Genomic DNA, 20,529 nt, shown 5'->3' on the forward strand with positions numbered 1-20,529 from the left:
AAGCACTTTGGTGCATTCAGTATTTGTGGGAGGTGCTATTTAAATGCAACTTTCTTAAATACGCATGTGGAGTGTGACATTCCATGATAATGTGCTTCTTCCTGGTCTTTACCTGTGGTAGGCTCAGGAGTGTCACTGGAGGGGTGCAGGTCTGAACGAACTGCGATAAATCTGTTGTTAAGTGACGGGGGAGTGAGGCTGTCATATTAGTGAGGGTCCTCTGGCAGAGAGGGGACAGCTGGCTGGCTTGGTGTGACATGTTGAGAGTGTGTTGCTGGAAAAGCGCAGCGGGTCGAGCAGTATCTGAGAAGCAGGAGAAGAGCTCCGGCCTGAAATGTTGACTCTCCTGCCCCTCGGATGCTGCCTGACCTGCTGTGCTTTTCCAGCAGCGCACACTCAACTCTGATCTCCAACATCTGCAGTCCTCACTCTCCTCGGTGTGACATGTGGTTAGTGTCCTTCCTGACCATCCTTTAATCATCACCATTAAACATCATCCTTACTGATTAAAAAGCACAGCAGTAGTCCCCACCTCCTCCCTCTCAGTGTAACAGTGTGTAAATAGTGCTACAAATACACTGAGTTAGTGGCAGACATTTATCTCTGACACTGACATTGTGCAGCACGGTACAAATCACTAAAGCTGGGTAATATCTGCAGGCTGAGCAACATTATTATTTGGAAGGGGGTGCCTGGAGTGAGTGTTAACTTTCGAACAGTTCATGTGGGTGTTATTCTTGTCAATCCACTTCCCATCCTCCAGCCAGCGCAAGGTACAGAGCGCTTGAGGATGGGTACGTGTGTTATGTAGAAACCCCAGGGTATGAGTGCCTGGTCTCTGACACCGTTTCCATTTCTCTCTCCCCAGCAACATGTCCTTGTGTGAATCATGGCCTGAACATCCAGCCTGAACCCTGGCCTTACCAAAAACTTACTAAAACACTCCAAGAATTCAAGAGTCTCATCCTCAGTGGCTGGTCTCTTAGCAACCAACCCCACCCCCACTCCCTCTCCAAAAACCCCCAACCCTCTCAGGCACCTTCTTGCTCTCTGTCTCTCCTCTTCTCTTTCCCCCCCACCCCCACCCCAACAAACTTCCCAGCAGGTACCGGGATAGGGTCACAGCAGGGGTTTGGGGGGGTGGGGGTTGGGGTGGAGGTGAGCAAAGAGGAGTGTTTGGACAGCGCTATATCGGTGGAATGACCAATACTTCCTGGCCATTCCCAGGTTGTGAGCTCAGCTGATGGTTGATCCACCCTACAGGAATATGTTCCCAATCCAACAGGGTCCATTAGTACTCGGATACTGGTTCATGTGACCTGTTCTCAAACAGGAGCCATTCTCCCGCGATGTGAGTGACTGATTTCACTGGGTCCCCTGCATCTCCTCTCGGAGTTCAGTCCATCTGTAAGCAGGGTCTACCACCTGAACCTGTCCTTTCCTAGGCAAGGATTGTTTGAATTTGTCAGTCAGTTATTCCAGCAGTCAAACCTTCGGTCATTACGATAGTTGATACCCAAGCCCCGACATTAAAAATTAATCTGTCTCTCGGAGTCCTGCTGTCTGAATTGTGTCTGGTTTTACTCTGAGTGGACCAGCACCTGTTATTTCCAACTCCACTTGTCGATGACCTCAGCCTGGTCTGTGTTAGGGATTGGTGTTGTTTGAACTCTGTGAAGCAGTAGCCAATTCAGAATGAAGAGTTGTGCCAAGTTTGGTTTTGGTTTTGGTTTTGGTTTCTTCAATAGTCACCCAGTCCAGCCAACTGGGATCTTCGCTGTTCAGTCTCCCCCTCCTCTGTTCTTGTCATCGGTTTGATTGGTTTGTTCTGTTCCCTGGGGCCTGTGTAATCTTTTGTGTTCTCGACCCTGTTGTCAGACAACACTTGGCTTTGAGCTGTGAAGTGATTTTCTTTCCTCTTTAATCACAAAAATGAACTTGATATTCCTGGGGATCTGACGGACCGACCTGGGGATATAATCCTGGGATCTGATGGACCAACCTGGGGATATACTCCTGGGATCTGATGGACCAACCTGGGGATATACTCCTGGGATCTGATGGACCAACCTGGGGATATACTCCTGGGATCTGATGGACTGACCTGGGGAGATATTCCTGGGACCTGATGGACCAACCTGCTCTAGTTATATTGATTTCTTTCTGCACCATCCCTAATTGCCCTTGAACTGCTCGGCCATTTCAGAGGATAGTTAAGAGTCAACCGCGTTGCTGTGGGTCTGCAGTCACATGTAGACAAGACCAGACAAGGTAGGTTGATATCATTTAGGGAAGCAAATCAATGAATCATTTTTGATGGCGAGACATTCTGGTTGTAATCGGTGATAGTTTCATGGTCATGGTCACTGAGACAGACTAACTGTCAATGCTAGATTGATAGAATGTAACTTCCACTGGCTGCCCTGGTGACATTTTGAAGCCATGTCCTCACAGCGTTAGCCTCAGGCGCCTCCATTACTGGTCCAATGAACCCATGAATCATTTTCTGTGTTGTGTCTTCAATGTCTGTTTTTGTTTTGTATTGGAGTTAAGCGCAGTTCCAACCCTTGTGTGTTTCATTGCCACCCACCACCACCTCTTGTTCTTGCAAGGTTTGGTTTTGTTAATATGTCTCTCCCATAAAGAACAAAGAAAATTACAGCACAGGAACATGCCCTTCGGCCCTCCAAGCCTGTACCGATCGAGATCATCTATCTAAACCTGTCGCCTATTTTCTAAGGGTCTGTATCCCTCTGCTCCCTGCCTATTCAGTATCTGTCTGGATACATCTTAAATGACACCATTGCGCCCACCTCCACTGGCAACACATTCCAGGCACCACCAACTTCTGCATAAAGGTCTTTCCACACGTATCTCCCCTAAACCTTTCCCCTCTTGCCTCAAACTCATGACCCCTAGTAATTGAGTCCCCCATTCTGGGGAAAAAGCTTCTTGCTATCCACCCTGTCTGTACCCCTCATGATTTTGTAGGCCTCAATCAGGTCCCCCATCAACCTCCATCTTTCTAATGAAAATGATCCTAATGCACTCAACTTCTTCATAGCTAGCACCGTCCATACCAGGCAACATCCTGGTGAACACCCTCTGCACCCCCTCAGAAGCATCCACATCCTTTTGGTAATGTGGCGACCAGAACTGTACACAGTATTCCAAATGTGGCTGAACCAAAGTCCTATACAGCTGTAACATGACCTGCCAACTCTTGTACCCAGTACCCCGTATGAAGAAGGAAAGCATGCTGTATGCCACCATGATCACTCTATTGACCCATCTTCCCGATGCACTCAATTGAAGCTAATTTTCAGGGTCCTGCATTGTTGAGCCCCGTCATTGCCGAGTTGGTGTGTAGGTGGCTTGCTGTGATTGTCTCTTGACAGTTTCAGAATCCGAAGGCTGTCAGATTGAGGTTTTATCAATGATTCCTAAATGCTATCCATCTCCTGGCTGCATAGCCTTGTCCATCTGGACTGGGCTGCTCTGGAGCCTGGCTTCCTTGTGCTATCTGAACATGCCATTTGTTCCAAGTCTCTCCCTGGTCTTGGATTTCACTAAAACTGCAGACTTTTCTGGTTGGGTTCCTGTCTTGACTAGCCTTATCTCCTGCTCCAGTTCCATCGTCAGCTCATTTCCCCACAGATAACTGTTAATCTCTCGCAGTGATTCAACTTGGAGCATATTTCAGGCTCTGGGAAGGGGCAGAATGAGAAAAGAAATCTTGGCGCATCAACCAAAGGAGGTGACAGTGGTAGTGGGGGGGGGGGGGGGGGGTCATGGGGATTTGATGTACAAAATCCTGAGAGAGTCACAGACAAAATAGATCATGAGAATCTTTTCCTCATGGCAGATGTATCTAAGACCAGAGAGGCAGAAGTTTAAGGTGAGGGGTAAATGGTTTAGAGGGATCTGAGGAGAAGTTTTTTTTCACCCAGAGGATGGTAGGTGCTGCCTGAAAGGGTGGTGGGGCCAGGTACTCTCACACCATTTAAGGAGCAGCTGAATTTGCCCTTAAAATGCCAGGGCACAGTAGGCTATGGGCTGAGGATAGGTAAGTGGGAATAGTGTTGTTTGCTGTTTGTTGGTTGGTATTGACATGGTGAGCTGAAGGGCCTGTTTCTGTGCTGTCTGACTATTGTATTCTACCCAGGTTTTAATCTCAAACCTTCCAACTCTATCCTTTACTGCTCTGACTTTGTTCCTTGCTTTGAGGTGAAATTTGGGAAGTGATGAGGGTAACTGTTGGCAAACGTTAACAGCTTCTTTGCTTAGGCCTTGCTGTTCAAAGGTGCAAGTAGAGGGCCTCAACTCTTGGGCCTTGTGTCACTTGACAATCTACAGCTCTTTATAACTTCAGGTCAGCGTCATTTAATTTTAATGCTGTCCTAAACAGCTGGCTCCAGTGAATGTGAACAGGAAGCTGATGGATTATCACTAAAATAAGCTCTCTTTATTCAATAACGTCCTTCAGGGAAGGAAGTCTGCTGTCCTGATCCGGTCTGGCCTGCGCCAATTCCAGTCCCAGACTATTCTGCTTGACTTTCTACTGCCCTCAAGTGGCCTAGCAGACCATTGCAATGTATTTAGTTGCTGGAGTAATTCAAGTGGAACTCATTGGCAACACCTGAAGGCACCAAAGGTTGTCTTTGTCAATGATGCCCACACCTGAGGACCCTCAGAAAACAATCCAACTCTCTTTCCCATGTCTTCACTTTGATTAATTCCATCGATAGTAAATTTTCGGCCTAATGTAGTCCCTGCAACAGACTGTGTTCAGAGGATTGCCTTGTCACAGTTTAGCTGTGGGATCTGGCTCTGTACAGGTACAGCACGAATGGACTCCTGACGTGTGGCTGTGAACCTTGCCTATGCAATTGGCTCTGGTGAAATCTGCACCGTGTTGTGGTATGTCAGTAGACTGGGTGGGGACTGCTCAGCCTACACTGCTCAGAGTTTGATTAACCTGCAATCCTGGAATCATGTCGACGTGCTTCTGACTCAACTTTTATCTTTGGTACCTTGAACTCCGTGCATCGTCCTCTTGGCATCCCTTGTCACAAAGCAATATTCCAGGGCATCACCTTGCCTCAGACTTTTTCTCCAAGATCGATGAAGATGGGCTTTGAGTGAACTGGATTTAAGTCTGACATGGGAGTAGGAGAAGGCCATTCAGCCCCCTGAGCCAACTGCACCGTTCTAGCTCATAGTTCATCATCTACTTCAAAATCATTTTCCCCTCTATCTCCATATCCCTTAATGTCATTAGTATCGAGTCGATCTCTATCTTGAAATTACTCAATGAGTGAGCTTCCACAGTCCTCTGAAGGCAGAGAATTCCAAAGACACTCCCCGCTCCACGTGAAGAGCTGTTTCCGCATCTGAGCGTGAAATGGCTTCTCTCTTATTCTGACTCTCTGTCCCCTGGGTGGAGACTCTGTTCATGCCCAGCCAGGGGCATGCATCTGCACTGTACAAAATTTGGAGGATTTCAGAGATCACCTTTCATTTCCGCTAAACTCCACAGGATACAAAGCCTAACCATCAGCATTTTGGTTGTGCCATGTGGGTGTGTATGTACAGAGCCTTTTAACGAACACCCCCACTGTCAGTGTTTACCACTGGAATCTTCACTGGACCTCGTCTATCTGCTCTCTGGATTCTCAATGCCTCACTAGAAAGTGGGAGCTTACTCCTGTTCCTTCATGAATTTAGGGGGGAGTTTGAAAGAGGCTGTGCCAGGCGTATTATTTTTGTGGATGAGATAAATCATGAGGCTTCCTCAGGCCCCAGCACCCCACATCAGCTGCCTGTAACCTGTAAATAGTCACATAATGAGGGGATCTTTTAAATCACCAGTCTGTTGCTCAGCTAAATATTTATCCAGAAGTAGACATTTTTAAACATCCCAAGCCAGAAAGGAAGAAATATCAATGCATGTATAGTTAACTCGTTGGAAATCTGGGGATCATTTATCAGATTCAAAGGTTAAGTTTTGTTGTCATGCAACAGAATCTGTCCCTGTCCTAGAAATTAGCTTCTACTCCAGTCTTTGTAGAAAAATGACTTGTAAATACTGTCTTAAAATCATGCAAATAACTTGTATTTATTGACTTTAATTATGAAGATGTGTTAACTGGGATTTTAGTTTGGAGAATGTTGGCTGAGCTCTTTGAAAAACCACTTTGCAAACATAAAGCAAAGGAGACCGGTTGCACTGGGGAGGGGGAGCAGAACCTGTTGCATTTGCAAATAACACTTTACTGGAATCACTGAATCTCCAGATCTGTCCAGGAGATGTCCCAATCCAGTCTGCAAGTGTAATAAAGTTATTGGATTTGAACAGAGTCTGAGCTAGCTTGCTTTGGGAAGTGTGGCCTTTTACTTTAAAGACTTGGTCAAGTGAAGGCTTCCTAAAGGAACATTTGGAGCCTACACCACTGTGTCCCGAAATGCGAATTCCGCCAGCTTTAACTGATCCGGAAGGCTCTCCAGTGCCAACAGCTCGTAAGCACAATGCCTTTGGCCAGCTGCCAGTATTTGGGGTAGTCTGTGAATAATTAATTTTATTTGAAATGGGCCATTCCTTGACCAGAGTACTTTTTAAAACACTCCAGGCTTTGTGAGTGAGTGAGTGTGTGTGTGTGTGTATTTGAAAACAATTGTTGTACATATTCAATGCTTAAATCTTTTACTAACCATAATATCTTCGCTTGATTAGCAGTAAGCTCACTCTTTACCTGTTACTGAAAGAACCTGGTTGCCTTTGTTCTGATTTCATGTCCCTTTTTAAATCAAACATTGTTTGCCTTCCCCCAATGGCCACAGTTAACCCACCGCTCCCCCCCGCCAACACACCATGCTTGGTCACTTCCCGGGCAGCAACGATGGGCACGGTCAGTCTGAAGTTCCTGGGAGCTGGTAGCGCGCTGCGCTTGTTGTAATAGGCCTCCCCTGCAATGGGGAGAAAGTGAGGGCTGCAGATGCTGGAGATCAGAGCTGAAAATGTGTTGCTGGAAAAGCGCAGCAGGTCAGGCAGCATCCAGGGAACAGGAGAATCGACGTTTCGGGCATAAGCCCGAAGAAGCTTGATTCCTGAAGAAGGGCTTATGCCCGAAACGTCGATTCTCCTGTTCCCTGGATGCTGCCTGACCTCCCCTGCAATGCACTGGAAGTGATCACTGACCAATGAGTTAATGATGCTGATGGCCTTGGAGGTGATGCCAGGGTTTGGTTGCCGAGATCTATTTTATTGATTGAAATCTTCAGAAACCAATCCACAGATTCACTGCCTTGAGATCCCCGCACTCCCCAAGAGATGTCATTGGACAAGTAATGGAGAGATCTAGCTCTCGGAACGTGTTCAAACCCACCCACAACTTTCACATTCAATTAACTCATCACTTTTTTAAAAATGGAATTGAAAACTTGTCTCTAATGACGGCCAGTAAAACTACCATCAATTGTTGTAAAATCCCATCTGGAACATTGATGTTCTTCAGAGAAGGAAATCTGCTGTCCTTACCCAGTCTGGTCTACATGTGACTCTAGATTTGATGATGTTGACTTTGAAATGGCCCTAGGCAACTCCTCCATTCAAGGGCAGTTAGTGATGGTGGTCTTACCACTGGCCCTCACATCCCATGAAGGACTTTTATTTGTAAATATTGATCTGTTTTTTTTTGAGCAAGTTGCAGATGGATCTGCTACCTTAGCCATTTGCGGACTCTGGGTTGGGCAATAATCATTTGCCAACAGCTGGAACCCCCTCAGTGTGATCCAATCCTGTATCTCTCAGATATTGGACTCGGTGTTGGTTATTCCTTCTGTCGGTAATCCTCGATCCAAGAACCTCAGGAGGCTATTTGCCATCTGTCCCTCAACACGGTGCAAGGCCAGATGATACTACAGGCAGGCAGCCGAAAGTAGAGGAGAAGTTGCCAGTTTAATTGTCCTTTCCCCTCTGCATGCATTGATTTAGTAAAGCTTTTGATTTCAATAAATTTTCATGTTGTTTACTTTTCAGGAATGGAACTATCAAATCAGGATTCCTATATATTATGTAAACAAAATCTGAACTTGTATTAAAACTATTGTCAGTGACTGATCAAATTTGTTAAATGTATTTATGTGGTTGTACATTGCCAATGTCTCTGCAATCTGTCAGTGTTCTGCCTTCATGCAGTATAAATTGGTGTTTCCCTTGAATGAGTGTTCTTGTGATATGTCCTGATGCATGCAAGATGAAAAGCTTTGACAAAATGTGGCCTTTTTCTCCCCCAGCAAAGCTCACATGAATTATTCTGAAGCATTTTAGAGTGAATTACTGCACAGGCCTTTAGCGGCTGGCATCAGGATGTGTGATATCCTATTTAAGGATTGCTTTCTCTGAATTGACTATCAGATCCTGACCACAAGGGGAGTAAGCCAGTTTTATTTCTCCAGTGTTGGTGAAACACATGTTAGGACATGTTGTCTCCATACACAACGTTTCATACAGCACTGAGGTGGCACGATTGAAAGCAGATGGAACTACAGAGAAAAAATTAGTCTCACCAGACCACTGCCACACACACCACAAAAACTTTGTTCCCATTTGTAATGACTGTGGCATTTATAAAGCTCTGTTACATAAGAGGCTGGTTTAAATGGAACTCTGTGAAAAGGCGTGGGGCTGTGGCCAGTATTTCCTTTTATAGTTCAGATGTCTTATTTCCATCGCTGATCTTACGCGATCAGCCCTGCCCCCCTCCTACTTCAGGCATCCCTCCTTGTGGGAGAGACCAGAACTAGTGAGCAGTTTAAAACAAATAAAAGGGGTTTCCTGTTTACGATGAAGATGTGAAGAATGAATTCTGAGAGCCATGAGTCTTTGGGGCATGCTTCCCCACATAGCGGGGTTGGGGGTGGTGTGGGGGGAGCTCTCAGTATTCCCATAAGGAGAGCTTCCTGTGACTTGGCCAACTCATGTAGCTATTGGCAGATTGTAACTCTGCTGTGCTTAAAACCCCTGGAGTCTGAGTGTCCATGCTGCTCTCATTGAGATGGCAATTCTGAGTGATCACAGCAACTGGGATCCCTGACAGCGTGCACACCAGGGGGAGGGGGACAGACTCCATGACCTGGGTGGTCTGCCCTCAGCCCTGGGGCTGGTCTGCATTAAAGCACTCGCATTGAAATTCCTGAGGACCCCCACCCTGCCTCAACCTTCCGCCTGTACCGCCTGCTGCTGTATCCATGGCGATGTTAGGCAACCAGGTCAGCTTCACTGGGTCGTTGAGGGCACCGCTTCGGTCACCCCTCTTCAGAGGGCAACATGGAGCTATACCGTCACCACGGCAACACAGTGCCACCCTCATACACCCCAATGACAGGCCCCAGTGATTGGAAGATCACTCAATTCCTCAGTGACAGGTCCTGCCATTGGGCGATCACTCGATATAATCTCCTGTGAAGCTTGTAGTCAGTCTCGGGGCTGAGTGCTATGAGGGGACTGCAGCAGGTTCAGTCACTAACCAGTGTGGGACAGGTCACCCCTAGGCACAGTGTGACTCCAGGCCCCATTCAGAAATACAGTGGATCAGAATGGCCTTCTGTGCTGTTCCAGGCAGACTGTGTGTTAACCAGCTGACTGACTGACTGTCTATCTACAGCTGCTTCTCTTTGTCAACGTGGGGCATGAGGGAGAGTGTGATTTACTCACTCTGACTTCCTCTCCCCTTTCCTCCCGTACAGAGGCTGTGCACATTCCCACCCCCCCACCCACTCACTGGGTGTGTAAACTCAATTTAGCATTGCCCCCTCCCCCACCCCACCCTTGCCAGGGTTGGTTACCCAGGTAACTGTAATTATAGATTACTGGAAAGTATTCACATCCTGCTTGTTTTTTCTAAACTGCATTCCCATTGCTGGTTACCAGTTGTTCCAGCTTGTCTTTTGTGTGTTTTTATTTTTCACTATCCAATAAAAGCCGTTCTGCCGGCTCACAACTAGAAAAAGGAACCATGTGGAGCGTGGTTTTATCGTTTCTGGTGATCTGTCAGTTTATGGTCAACCAATCCCCTTCCTCAGGGCCACGTATCATTGCGATGTTGTCGGCTGGGAGAGAGGCAGAGAGACCCGACCGACCATTAGAGAAATGTGTCTGAACCTCTACTAGGAGTCCAGGAACTCTGTGTGTGTGTGTGTGTGTGTGTGAGTGTTGTGGGGGGGGGGGTGTGGGAGTCACTGCACTGAGTGTGTGTGCGCATTTGGGTTAAGGGGTGTTTGGGGGGGGGGATATGGGAGAATGGGTAATAGAGGAAGGGTGTGGATAACGGTGTGTGGGGATGGGTGGGTAACAGAGGAAGGGTGAGAGTGTGGAGGTGGGTGACAGAGGGAGGGTGTGAGTGTGGGGATGGGTCATGCTGTGTGGGAGGGATTGGTGAGAAAGGAAGGGTGGGGGTGAGAGACAGGGTGAGGCTATGTGGGTGGGTGACGTGCTGAGAGCATCAACCTGAGGATGGGCTCCATTTCCTCTGCAAGGGCACTGCTGAACAGGAGGAATTCTCTGATTGTGTGGGAGCGTTTTCACAAAATATTTTTCCTGGAATATAACAAACCCATTTCTATGTAGACCATGCAGTCATTGATGAAAACAGCCAGTGGACATTGATCTGATTTATGATTAAGTGGTTTAGGGAGATTGAGGTTTGGCTTGGAGCTGTCCAGAGAGAGACAGAGAGAGGGTCCCTCTGTACCGAGTCTGCTTCAAGCCGCAGTTCCCTGTATTTAATCAGAGTTATAAAACTCCCTTCAAGCCCATGCTTCAACTCAGTGTTAGAGCTGAGAGATTTCATTATTCTCCAGTTCCCCATTCCAAAGGCTAACTCATGACACAATTTGGACACAATTGATGTGTTGATTCTAAACTCTGTGAAAATGAAAGGTGTTTTCCAGGGGATTGTGGTTGGTGGGGTTGAGTGGTTGTTATTCTGGAGATTAAAGAGTTAAATAAATTAGGAATCGCCTGATACACTTCCAACCTTCCGTTAAACTCTGTGGTATATCTTTAGGAATATGACTCAGCATCCTAATGTGGGTTTGAACACAATAACCAGTTGTGAAATATCGCATAATGTATTCCATAATGTATCACATCTGAATCCATTTGGAGGTATTTGTTGTGGGGCTGACATGAGTTATGACTGAGTTACTGACTGAACTGCTGGCTGACTTTCTCTCTGTGCTGACCAGTTCTGTCCTTGATCTCTCTCTCTCTCTGTAGGCAGCCACAGACAGCTCATCAAACTCATCGAACAGGAAGGAGCAGGCAGTCCGAGCACTCAATCCAACAGTCAGTGACCCTCAGCACATGCTCTGTACCTTGGGGTATGCCCATGATCACTACAGTCCTGACCACTGTCGCCTGGAGCAGGTGAGAAACAATAGTCTCGGTCCTTACCCGGGTCTGTTTAGCAGCACCAGATAGTGAGCTCTCCTCTACCTGAGAACATTAGGGGGGAAAGATCCCAGCAAAATGCATCACACAACGATGTTTTAATATAACAAATATTTAACTGTCTTTAAAGGTTAGATAGGGAGGGACTCAGCTGAGAGACCGAGTTTGTGAAGAGCATTTTAAATGGTGTCAGATGTAGAATGTGCCACAATTCAATCATATTTATTCTGAGAGACACCCTCTCCATTCCTACCACCTGCCAGCTTGGTTTGTGCTTCTAATTTTCTTTGACTTTGTTCTCAGTGATTTATAATCAAGAATTACTGTATTGTTCCAAAGCTATTCTTCTTCCCCCCCCCCCAGTGTGATGGCTAAGCAGCAGTGAGTGAACTTTCACCATCAGTTTCTGGGCATTCAGATATTCAGGAACAGCTCTTTAGACGTGGGTAGTTTGTCAGACTGGGGAAAAGGACTGAGAATTGTTCCATGTGATTTTGTATCACAGCTCAGTGTCATGTTCCTTTCCAAATTGGCTTCTGTTTCATAGTTTGGATGGCTCTGGTTTTTGAGAGCTCTATGCCGATGCAGGGGAGCTGAGAATTGGTTTGTCTTCAATGGATTGTTGTGATATGGGACCCACTGCTGCCTGAAGGAGCACAGAAAATGGAAATTTCAAAAGGGGATCGGGGAAATACCTGAACCAGATAAATCTGGAGGGGTGTGTATGTGTGAGAGAGTGAGAGAGACTTGCATTTATAGAGCACTTCTCACAACTTCGGGCATTTCAAAGCGGTTTAACATAAGTGACGTACTTTGGAAATGTAATCGATGTTGTAATTTGGCAGAGTGTGGGATTGGGATTAACTGAATAGTTTTAAAAGGACCTTTCACTGACTAATGGGGCTAAGCACCTCCCACTGTCTTGCAAGATTCTTGGGATGTTATACAGCATGGAAACAGGCCCTTTCCCCCCAACTCGGCCATGCCGACCAGGTATCCTAAATTAGACTAGTCCCATTTGCCTGCATTTGGCCCATATCCCTCTACACCTTTCCTATCCATGAACCTTTTGTGTCAAATCTTGTTCCAGGACAACAACAAACAAACTTGGTTTCCTTTGAATTAAAAATACTAAACGTTCGAACCACCCCATTTCCTGTGGACTATGATCTCCAAGGCCTGCCAAACTAGGGAGAAGCAGAGTTCAGCTTTTCCGGGCAATAATCTCCCAGGTGGTTGAAGGATTTTGGGATGCAGTGTGATTTGCAAGCTATTCCAAGCTGACTTTAGCTAGCATCCGTTACTAAGCATTTGATACACAGAGCTTTACTTGTTGCAGTGTAATCCCAGAGCAGACTGAGTGAGTAAAGCATTGGCGTGTCTTCAGCTGCCTCATGGGTGATGTTGGGATTGTTTTTGTACAGAATGTATCTCATTCCATGTTGTTACAATCCCAGCTGATGGTAACAGTGGACCAATCCAATTCCAGAAACCTGGCTTGATGGATGATATGTTTAAAATGTTTTTCGTTAGTGGTTAATCTCTGAAACATATTGCCATGAGGCTGTAGATGTTCTTAAACAACAAGACATAAGTTTCTTACACAAAATAAATAAGCCATATGTATTTGTTAGAAAAACTTTAACGCAAGCATCAAACCAAAGTTTCAACCTGTTTTCCAACACTGCCTGTAGGAGACTTAAGTTCAGAGAAGTTACAACCCCTAACATAGCACTTTATGTAACTGATTCCTTACAGTTTTTTCTCAAGGTTTGTGGAGACAGTTTGTACCGTCATGAACTCATCACAAATCCGAGAGCCTAAACTTCTGATGTTCTAATAACTCATGAATTTCATCTCCTCCCCTGGCCTGGTCGGTTCTATTGAAGTGACTGCCCAAGCTCCATCTGGGAGATTATCCAACACCTGCTTCTGAACTCAATTTCAGATTCTTCCGAACTGAACTGAAAAGTGGCCTTAAATATACTACCTCTACCTGTCATAAAATCAACAGGATAAGCATCTTTCCGTTAACACCGCAGGGGTCTGTAGCCCCCTGCTCGCTCTCAAATGCTGAATTAAGGTCACTTCCAGGATATAGTTTTTTATTTCACTAAAAAACCCCATCAATCTGTCACCCCGTTTTTTTAAACATCCAGATTTCAGATATAACGATGATAAATATTACATTTTTTTTATCACAGTGTAGAAGAATTGGGAGGAATTTCAGCTCCTGATTATTCTATAACCGATCAGTGGCCATCCTGCATTCCTTTTCATTCTAGATTTTTGTTAGTGTTTTCGTAGATTTCACTTTAAACAAATCTTTCAGGTTTATTTGCAAAGTATTACTCCTCACAGAAACAAATTAACTTGCTTATCTAGACACTTAGAATCCCTCTGAGAAATCTGTCTGAGAGAACGAGTGAGTGAGGCTCCTGCAATTATACGGGGAAGATACAGGGGAGGCCACACCTGGAATATTGTGCAGTTTTGGTCTCTTTACCTGAGGAAGGATGATGTTGCTGCAGAGGGAGTAAGGTTAACCAGATTGATTCCTGGGATGGTAGGGCTGACGAATGAGGAGAGGTTGAATCGGTCAGGATTATATTTGCAGGCGTTTAGAAGAATGAGGAGGGGGGGGGGAATCCCATAGAAATCTTTATAACTCCAACAGGACTAGACAGGGTAGATGCAGGAAAGATGTTCCTGATGGTGGGACAGCCCAGAACCAGGGGTCAGAGTTTAAGGAAAAGAGGTAAACATTTCCAGATTGCAGGGAGGAGAGATTCCTTCACCCAGAGAGTGTGAGCCTAAAGAATTCACTGTCACAGAAAACATTTGAGGTAAATATAGCTCTTGTGGCTAAAAGAATCAAGGGATATGGGGAAGGAGAACCGGATTAGGAGACTGAGCTTGATCAGAGATGGAAATGTGTTGCTGGAAAAGCGCAACAGGTCAGGCAGCATCTAGGGAACAGGAGAATCGACGTTTCGGGCATTAGCCCTTCTTCAGGAATCTGGGCTAATGCCCAAAACGTCGATTCTCCTGTTCCCTAGATGCTGCCTGACCTGCTGCGCTTTTCCAGCAACACATTTCCATCTCTGATCTCCAGCATCTGCAGACCTCACTTTCTCCACTGAGCTTGATCAGCCATGATCATATTCAATGGCAGCGTATGCTGGAAGGGTCCAGTAGCCTACTCCTGCTCTTATCTTCTCTAATTCCATAGAATTTGTTTTTTTTTTAATTTGGGAAGGTATTTGACCTCTGTCAGTAAGCACCCACAGCCAGTTTCCTTTAGAATTGCCAAGTGGTTGAATGTGACTGTCATTTCTGTTCAGTAACAGTCAGTGTCCAGGCTGGTCAGTCTCACTTCGGGGGGTGGGGGGGACTTATTGGAATTCTGATGGACAGAATATTTCTGCACTTGGAGAGACATGGATTAATCAGGGATAGTCAGGAAGGCTTTGCTAAGGGAAGGTCACATCTGACAAATCTGATTGAGGTTTTTGAGGAGCTACCCAGGGTGTTGATGAAGGTGGTCAACAAGGACTTAAGAAAGGCTTTTGATAAGCTCCCTCATGGCAGACGGATGAAGAAAGTAAGAGCCCACGGAATCTAAGGCAAAGTGGCACATTGGACCCAAAATTAGCCGAGAGGCAGGAAGCAGAGGGTGGTGGTAGGGGGGTGATTCTGTAATGGGAATTCTGTTTCCAGTGGGCGTTCCACAGGCCTCAGGGCTCTTGGTGTACATTAACAATATGGACAGAAAGGTAAGGGATATGATTGAGAAATTCACAGATGACACGATAATTGGTGGGGGGTAAATATTGAGGAGGGTAGCTGTAAACTACCGGAGGATATCAATGGACTGGTCAGCTGGGCAGGAGAGGGGCAAATGGAATTCAACCAGGAAAAGTGAGAGGGATTACCCTTGGGAAGGACCAACAAAGCAAGGAATTACACTCTGAATGGCAGGAGCCTGGGAAATCCTGAAGATCAGAGGGAGCTGGGTATCTATATCCACAGATCCCTGAAGGTAAAAGGGCAGGTGGTGAAGAAGGCAGATGGCAAACTTGGCTCGATTAGCTGAGCTGTGGAATACAGGAGCAGGGAGATTATGCTGAAACTGTATAAAACACTGATGAGACACAACTGGAATACTGTGTGTCGATCTGGTCACATCCTCATAAGACGGAAGTGATTGTACTAGAGAGAAGTGAGGAGATTTACCAGGATATAAGGGTCTGAGCTATAAGGAAGGATTGGATAGACTGGGGTTATTTTACTTGGAGTAGTGAAGATGAGGAGGGGACCTGATAGAAGTGTGTAAGATTATGGGTAACAATAGATAGGGTCAATAGGAAGGCAGGTTTTTCATTAGCAGAGGGATCAATAACTGAGGACGGAGATTAAGGTTGAGATGAGATTTGGACAAAAATGTTTTCACCCAGAGAGTGGTATAGGGGACTGGAAATGACTGCCTGAGGGGCAGGTTGAGTCAGAAACTCTTGTAACATTTAAGCAGGATTTAGATATTCACTTCCTGTTCCATTGACTTCAGGGCTATGGGCTAAGAGCTGGAAAATTGGATTAGTGCAGTCAGATCTTTGTTAACCAACACGGCCACACTGGGCTGAATGGGCTCCTTCAACCAGCGCTGTAAACAGCTGAGTCTGAGACACATGAAATGCATGTTCCGAGAAAATTGACTGACCTATTAACCTGAAATGTGATACTGTATATCCTAATCTCTCAGTAGTCTATTAAAAAGGGATTAATTTTGAATTTTTGACACTTTTTTGAACAAGTGGGAAGTTTCAATTTTAACTTTGCTTAAATGTGACCCACTCAAAGATACAACATCACGCAATGAAAACGTGTTTTGTACGGGGAAGGTGTGTGTTATGGGACTTTGTCAGTTTCAGTTTTGCCATTTGACCTTCAAAACATGGACTTGGTAATGTTTTATCGAATGATGTTTCCATTAGAGAGGCAGTGCCCAATCAATAGTTTGTAGATGATCATCAGAAAGACCACTTAGTGGGAGAGAGTGTTCATTCTAACTTGCTGAATGTTCCTAATGTTTTGTTGGAAACTACACGATCCTGTGGTATACATTTTAAAACATTTCACGACAACATGCAGAATAAAACTATTAATGTGTTTGTTTAATATTTCAGTCTGTACCAAAACAACGTCATGTTAGTTTTCGAGACGATGAGGAGGAGATTGTCCGGATTAATCCTCGGGAGAAAACCTGGTTAAGAGAGAGATATGAGGACTACAGATATGCAGCGGTCCGTCCAAAATACACTGAGCACGCTGAGATGGACTCCTATGTGCATTTTGACAAAAGTGATGCTTCGAAACACAACTACAATTACCCTTATGTAAAAAATTCCGATTTTGGGCTTTGCAAAGATTTGAAAAGTAGCGTGGTGAAGGCTCAGCCCATGCCATCGAAATCAAAATTCCGGAGAAGGATAGACGATGGTGAACGGTCGCGGTGTGTTTACTGCAGGGACATGTTTAACCATGAGGAGAATGGGCGGGGTCAGTGCCAGGATGCTCCAGATCCCATTCGTGCCTGTATCCGGCGGGTCAGCTGTATGTGGTGTGCAGACAGTCTGCTGTACCACTGCATGTCAGACCCCGAAGGAGACTACTCAGACCCTTGTTCTTGTGACACGAACGATGAGAAGTTCTGCCTTCGTTGGCTGGCGTTGATAGCCTTATCCTTCCTTGCTCCCTGTATGTGCTGTTACCTACCCCTTCGCGCATGTTACAGGTGTGGCGTGACCTGTAGATGTTGTGGTGGGAAACACAAAGCAGTTGGCTGACTCGGACTGTGTCTTGCATTCAAGCCGCCGTTAGTTTAGGAAGCACATTTAATTCTGAAACGTTCTCAATTCAGTTACCATCGGCGACAGCAGTCTGAGGAATGTGACTCCCCCAATAAACTGAATCCTGTAACATCGAGAAACACTGAGGCTGTCTCTATTCTGCAAACATTACATGGAGCTGACTGTAATAACTGACTTTTCTACAAATGAATATATATGTGCGTGTATATATATATTATATATATTATATATATATTATATATATCAACAGAATGTCTCATGTTTATAATTTTTTGAAAAATGTAAGAGATTGAGACTGAATCATGTTTTCAAGGAGACTGGAGAGGAGGTGGGTAGGGATATCACTGGCTACAGTGTAATTGTCTGAACCTGCCGACTGAATGCAGCACTCACTGAGGAAATTGGGCTGAATGGTTCCTGCTTAATCACCTGAGACACTTAACCTGGAGTCAGGAACCCTCGATGACCTTGTTTAAGGAGCTGTACTAGTAAACATATACCACAGCACCATGCTGCTGTTACTGTATGAAGCCAAAATAATGCTGTTTGTTAAATGCACCTCAGTATTTCAACAAACACTGCTTCATGGCCAACTGTGGGCATTGTCATCCTGAACAAAGTTATAAAATAATGAAACTTCGCCTCGGATTTCATACAGTTACCCAGCCTTAAAAGATTGCCCCACATTGTTTTAAGCATCAGTCCTACAGTAGCGAACGTTTAAATTGGTTTTAATGTAAAATTATGGATTTTAATTTAAGTTTTTTTTTATTTATTTGGGATCCTTGATGCAAGTTCTCATTTTTAACACAAAAACAGTTCTCGACACACTAAAGTTTGTCAGATTACACTATCTAACTAAACTCCAAATTGCTTGTTCTGTATTTACACAGCAACATCACCATCTGCAAGGAGAGGGAGCACAGTGTGAGATCACTACAAACAACCTGGGGATAAAATGAGCTGCTTCCATTCTGGTGTCTGGTGGTCTGTGTCCGTAGGCCCAGTTTGCCTTTTGCAGGGAATGGGTTCAGCTTCAGAGATGGAATGGATCAGGGATATCAAAGGGGTCAAGTGCACTGTGTGAGAGCTGTGCACAAGATACAGCCTCCAAATTCAGGTCATTTTGCAAAATTTGGGAGGGGGTGTGGGGGGGGGGGGGGGGTGGGGGTGGGGGAGGTGACTCCTGGCTGGTCCAAGTTACTTTTCTTTCTAAACAAACAGAACAAAAACACCAAGTGTCCTAGAAGATAGGAATACTCGGTGCCTTACCTGGTGTGTCATGTGGTTACGCTGGCTAGAGATGGCAGAGGGAAAGACATTTTCCTTCCAAATCGTAATAGCTCAGGTCATTAAGGGGAGTGAGCAAAACCTTCCAATAGAAAGCTTAAGCTTTGAAAAAATATTTTTATACCACAGCACAGGGAGTAGCCAATTTGTAAAATTTATTTGGAAGCGGCAGATTTTGTTTTAGCCTTGCAGCGTTGTACAATCCAATCCGTTATCTGAAGGCAGCTTTCAGGAATTGGTCTGCTGGAGCTGACATCGCTTCCGTACTGTCCCTCTGCAAAGTTAATTGCCAGTGCGTTCCACATCCTTCACCCCCACCCCCACTTTCCTCTGCTGCACCATAGCATCAGTCCACTTCCTTTCCGATAAGCTGCAGGAGCTGCACGTTGGGGATTTTTCAGCGAGCTGAAACCTCCCCCCCCCCCCCCCCCATTTCATGGCAGCGTTACTCAGTGCATTTTTCCCACTACTTGAGTTGTTGCATTTTCTATTTAAATTTGGAGGCCTCCAAAGCACAGACAAAATACTTCCTCGGGAAGAAAGGCAAGTTATGAAGCTTACTGCTAATTACCATTTGGCAGGACTGCTGTTGGATATCAATGCGTGATACAAGTGAAGTGTATTAAATTAACTGGACAATAATCCACCAGTATCGCAGTGTAAAAAGCATTACAACATTGAGCTGAATTCTCTAGTGGAAATATTTCCAAATGCAGCATTCGTTCAGCATTGTCTGCACACAGGTTTTCAAATTGTGATTTTACTTCTCTTGAGATCACTGTGAAGTCTTGACTACATTGGAACACAAAGCACAAACACAAGCTTAAATTGACACTAATCCTTTCCGAGATCCTGCAGTAACCCGGCAGTTCACTGGTTAAGGTACCTTGGAATCTGTTTCCACCAAGGCTCCCCATATTGTCCACTTTCACCTTCATTTATATATATATATATATATATATATTGGCAGTTCTTGCCAAAAATACTGCAAATCTGTAAAATAAGGTAATCAGTTAACAGGGAGCCGCATCCAAGGCAATTCTCTTGTAAATAGTTTACCTGCTCTGGTGTTGAGCCTTCGATTTGGCTCTGAACAGTACAAGACAGTAGTCTGAGGTGGACGGGGAGACAAATCAAATTTATTTTTGTATCTGTGGGAAGAAAGTTAACCAAAAGCTGTTGGTGCACAGTCTTCAGCCATTGCACACCTTAATGGATGAAAAGAAAGTGCCTGCACTATTGTCTCTTCTGTAACTAAAACAAACTCTTGTATCAATTATTAGTTTTTTTTACAATAAGCATTTTTACCTCTGTGTAAAGAAAATATATCAAGTGTATGATGTACATTTTAGTTCTTCTATTTTTTTTATTGTTTCTAATGTGTATGATGTAATCCTTGCTTTCCAATACTATGTAAATACAAATACATCATTATCAAAAGTACAAAAGAATGGCCTGACCAGTACATAATTCTGCTACTTCCATGTCGTATCTTAACTATGTACCTTGGCAGATCAGATGACAATAAAATGAAAGGAACTTTGATGTTAAAATTGTTGTGGATGGTGAGTTGGGAAACTTGTTCAACAGCACGTCCTAACGATGGGTTAATGTGTGGTTGTGAGCTGGAGCCTATTATATTTTGTGCTGCGTCACTGTCAGAACAGCGGAGCCATGAGCTTTGGAAAGGCAGTCATCAGCGTGGTGTGTACCTTTGGGAACCCCTGCTTTTGTGGACTCTAACAATGGCAGAGTTGTGACCATTGGGCTTGATGAGTGCTTGGCTACTCCCCCTGACCACTATTTCTGTAAAGCCCAAAACACTTACCCTTCTCCTTCCCCTCGATCATTCTTCCCAAATGGCCCACCCCTCATCCCTCCTGCTTTAGGGATGTGTAACAGCCACTGAACAGATTG

At 45.0% G+C, this 20,529-nt stretch overlaps 1 protein-coding gene across 4 annotated transcripts in view; it reads left to right on the forward strand.

Moving 5' to 3' along the window:
* spred2b (sprouty related EVH1 domain containing 2b) overlaps positions 1–20,165 on the forward strand; it is a 116,973-nt gene extending 96,808 nt beyond the window's left edge. For all 4 annotated transcript variants that reach the window (XM_043696677.2, XM_087991688.1, XM_087991689.1 and 1 more), the window contains 2 exons: positions 11,279–11,428; positions 16,639–20,165. In XM_043696677.2, coding sequence (XP_043552612.1) covers positions 11,279–11,428; positions 16,639–17,298 — 810 coding nt within the window. In that variant the 3' untranslated portion in view covers positions 17,299–20,165. The remainder of the gene's footprint in view (positions 1–11,278; positions 11,429–16,638) is intronic.
* The last annotated feature ends 364 nt before the right edge of the window (positions 20,166–20,529 follow it).

The sequence above is a fragment of the Chiloscyllium plagiosum genome, unplaced genomic scaffold, assembly GCF_037043375.1.
Source record: "Chiloscyllium plagiosum isolate Xiang-an unplaced genomic scaffold, Cpla_swu_hap1 HiC_scaffold_10, whole genome shotgun sequence".
In the NCBI taxonomy this organism is placed as follows: domain Eukaryota; kingdom Metazoa; phylum Chordata; class Chondrichthyes; order Orectolobiformes; family Hemiscylliidae; genus Chiloscyllium; species Chiloscyllium plagiosum.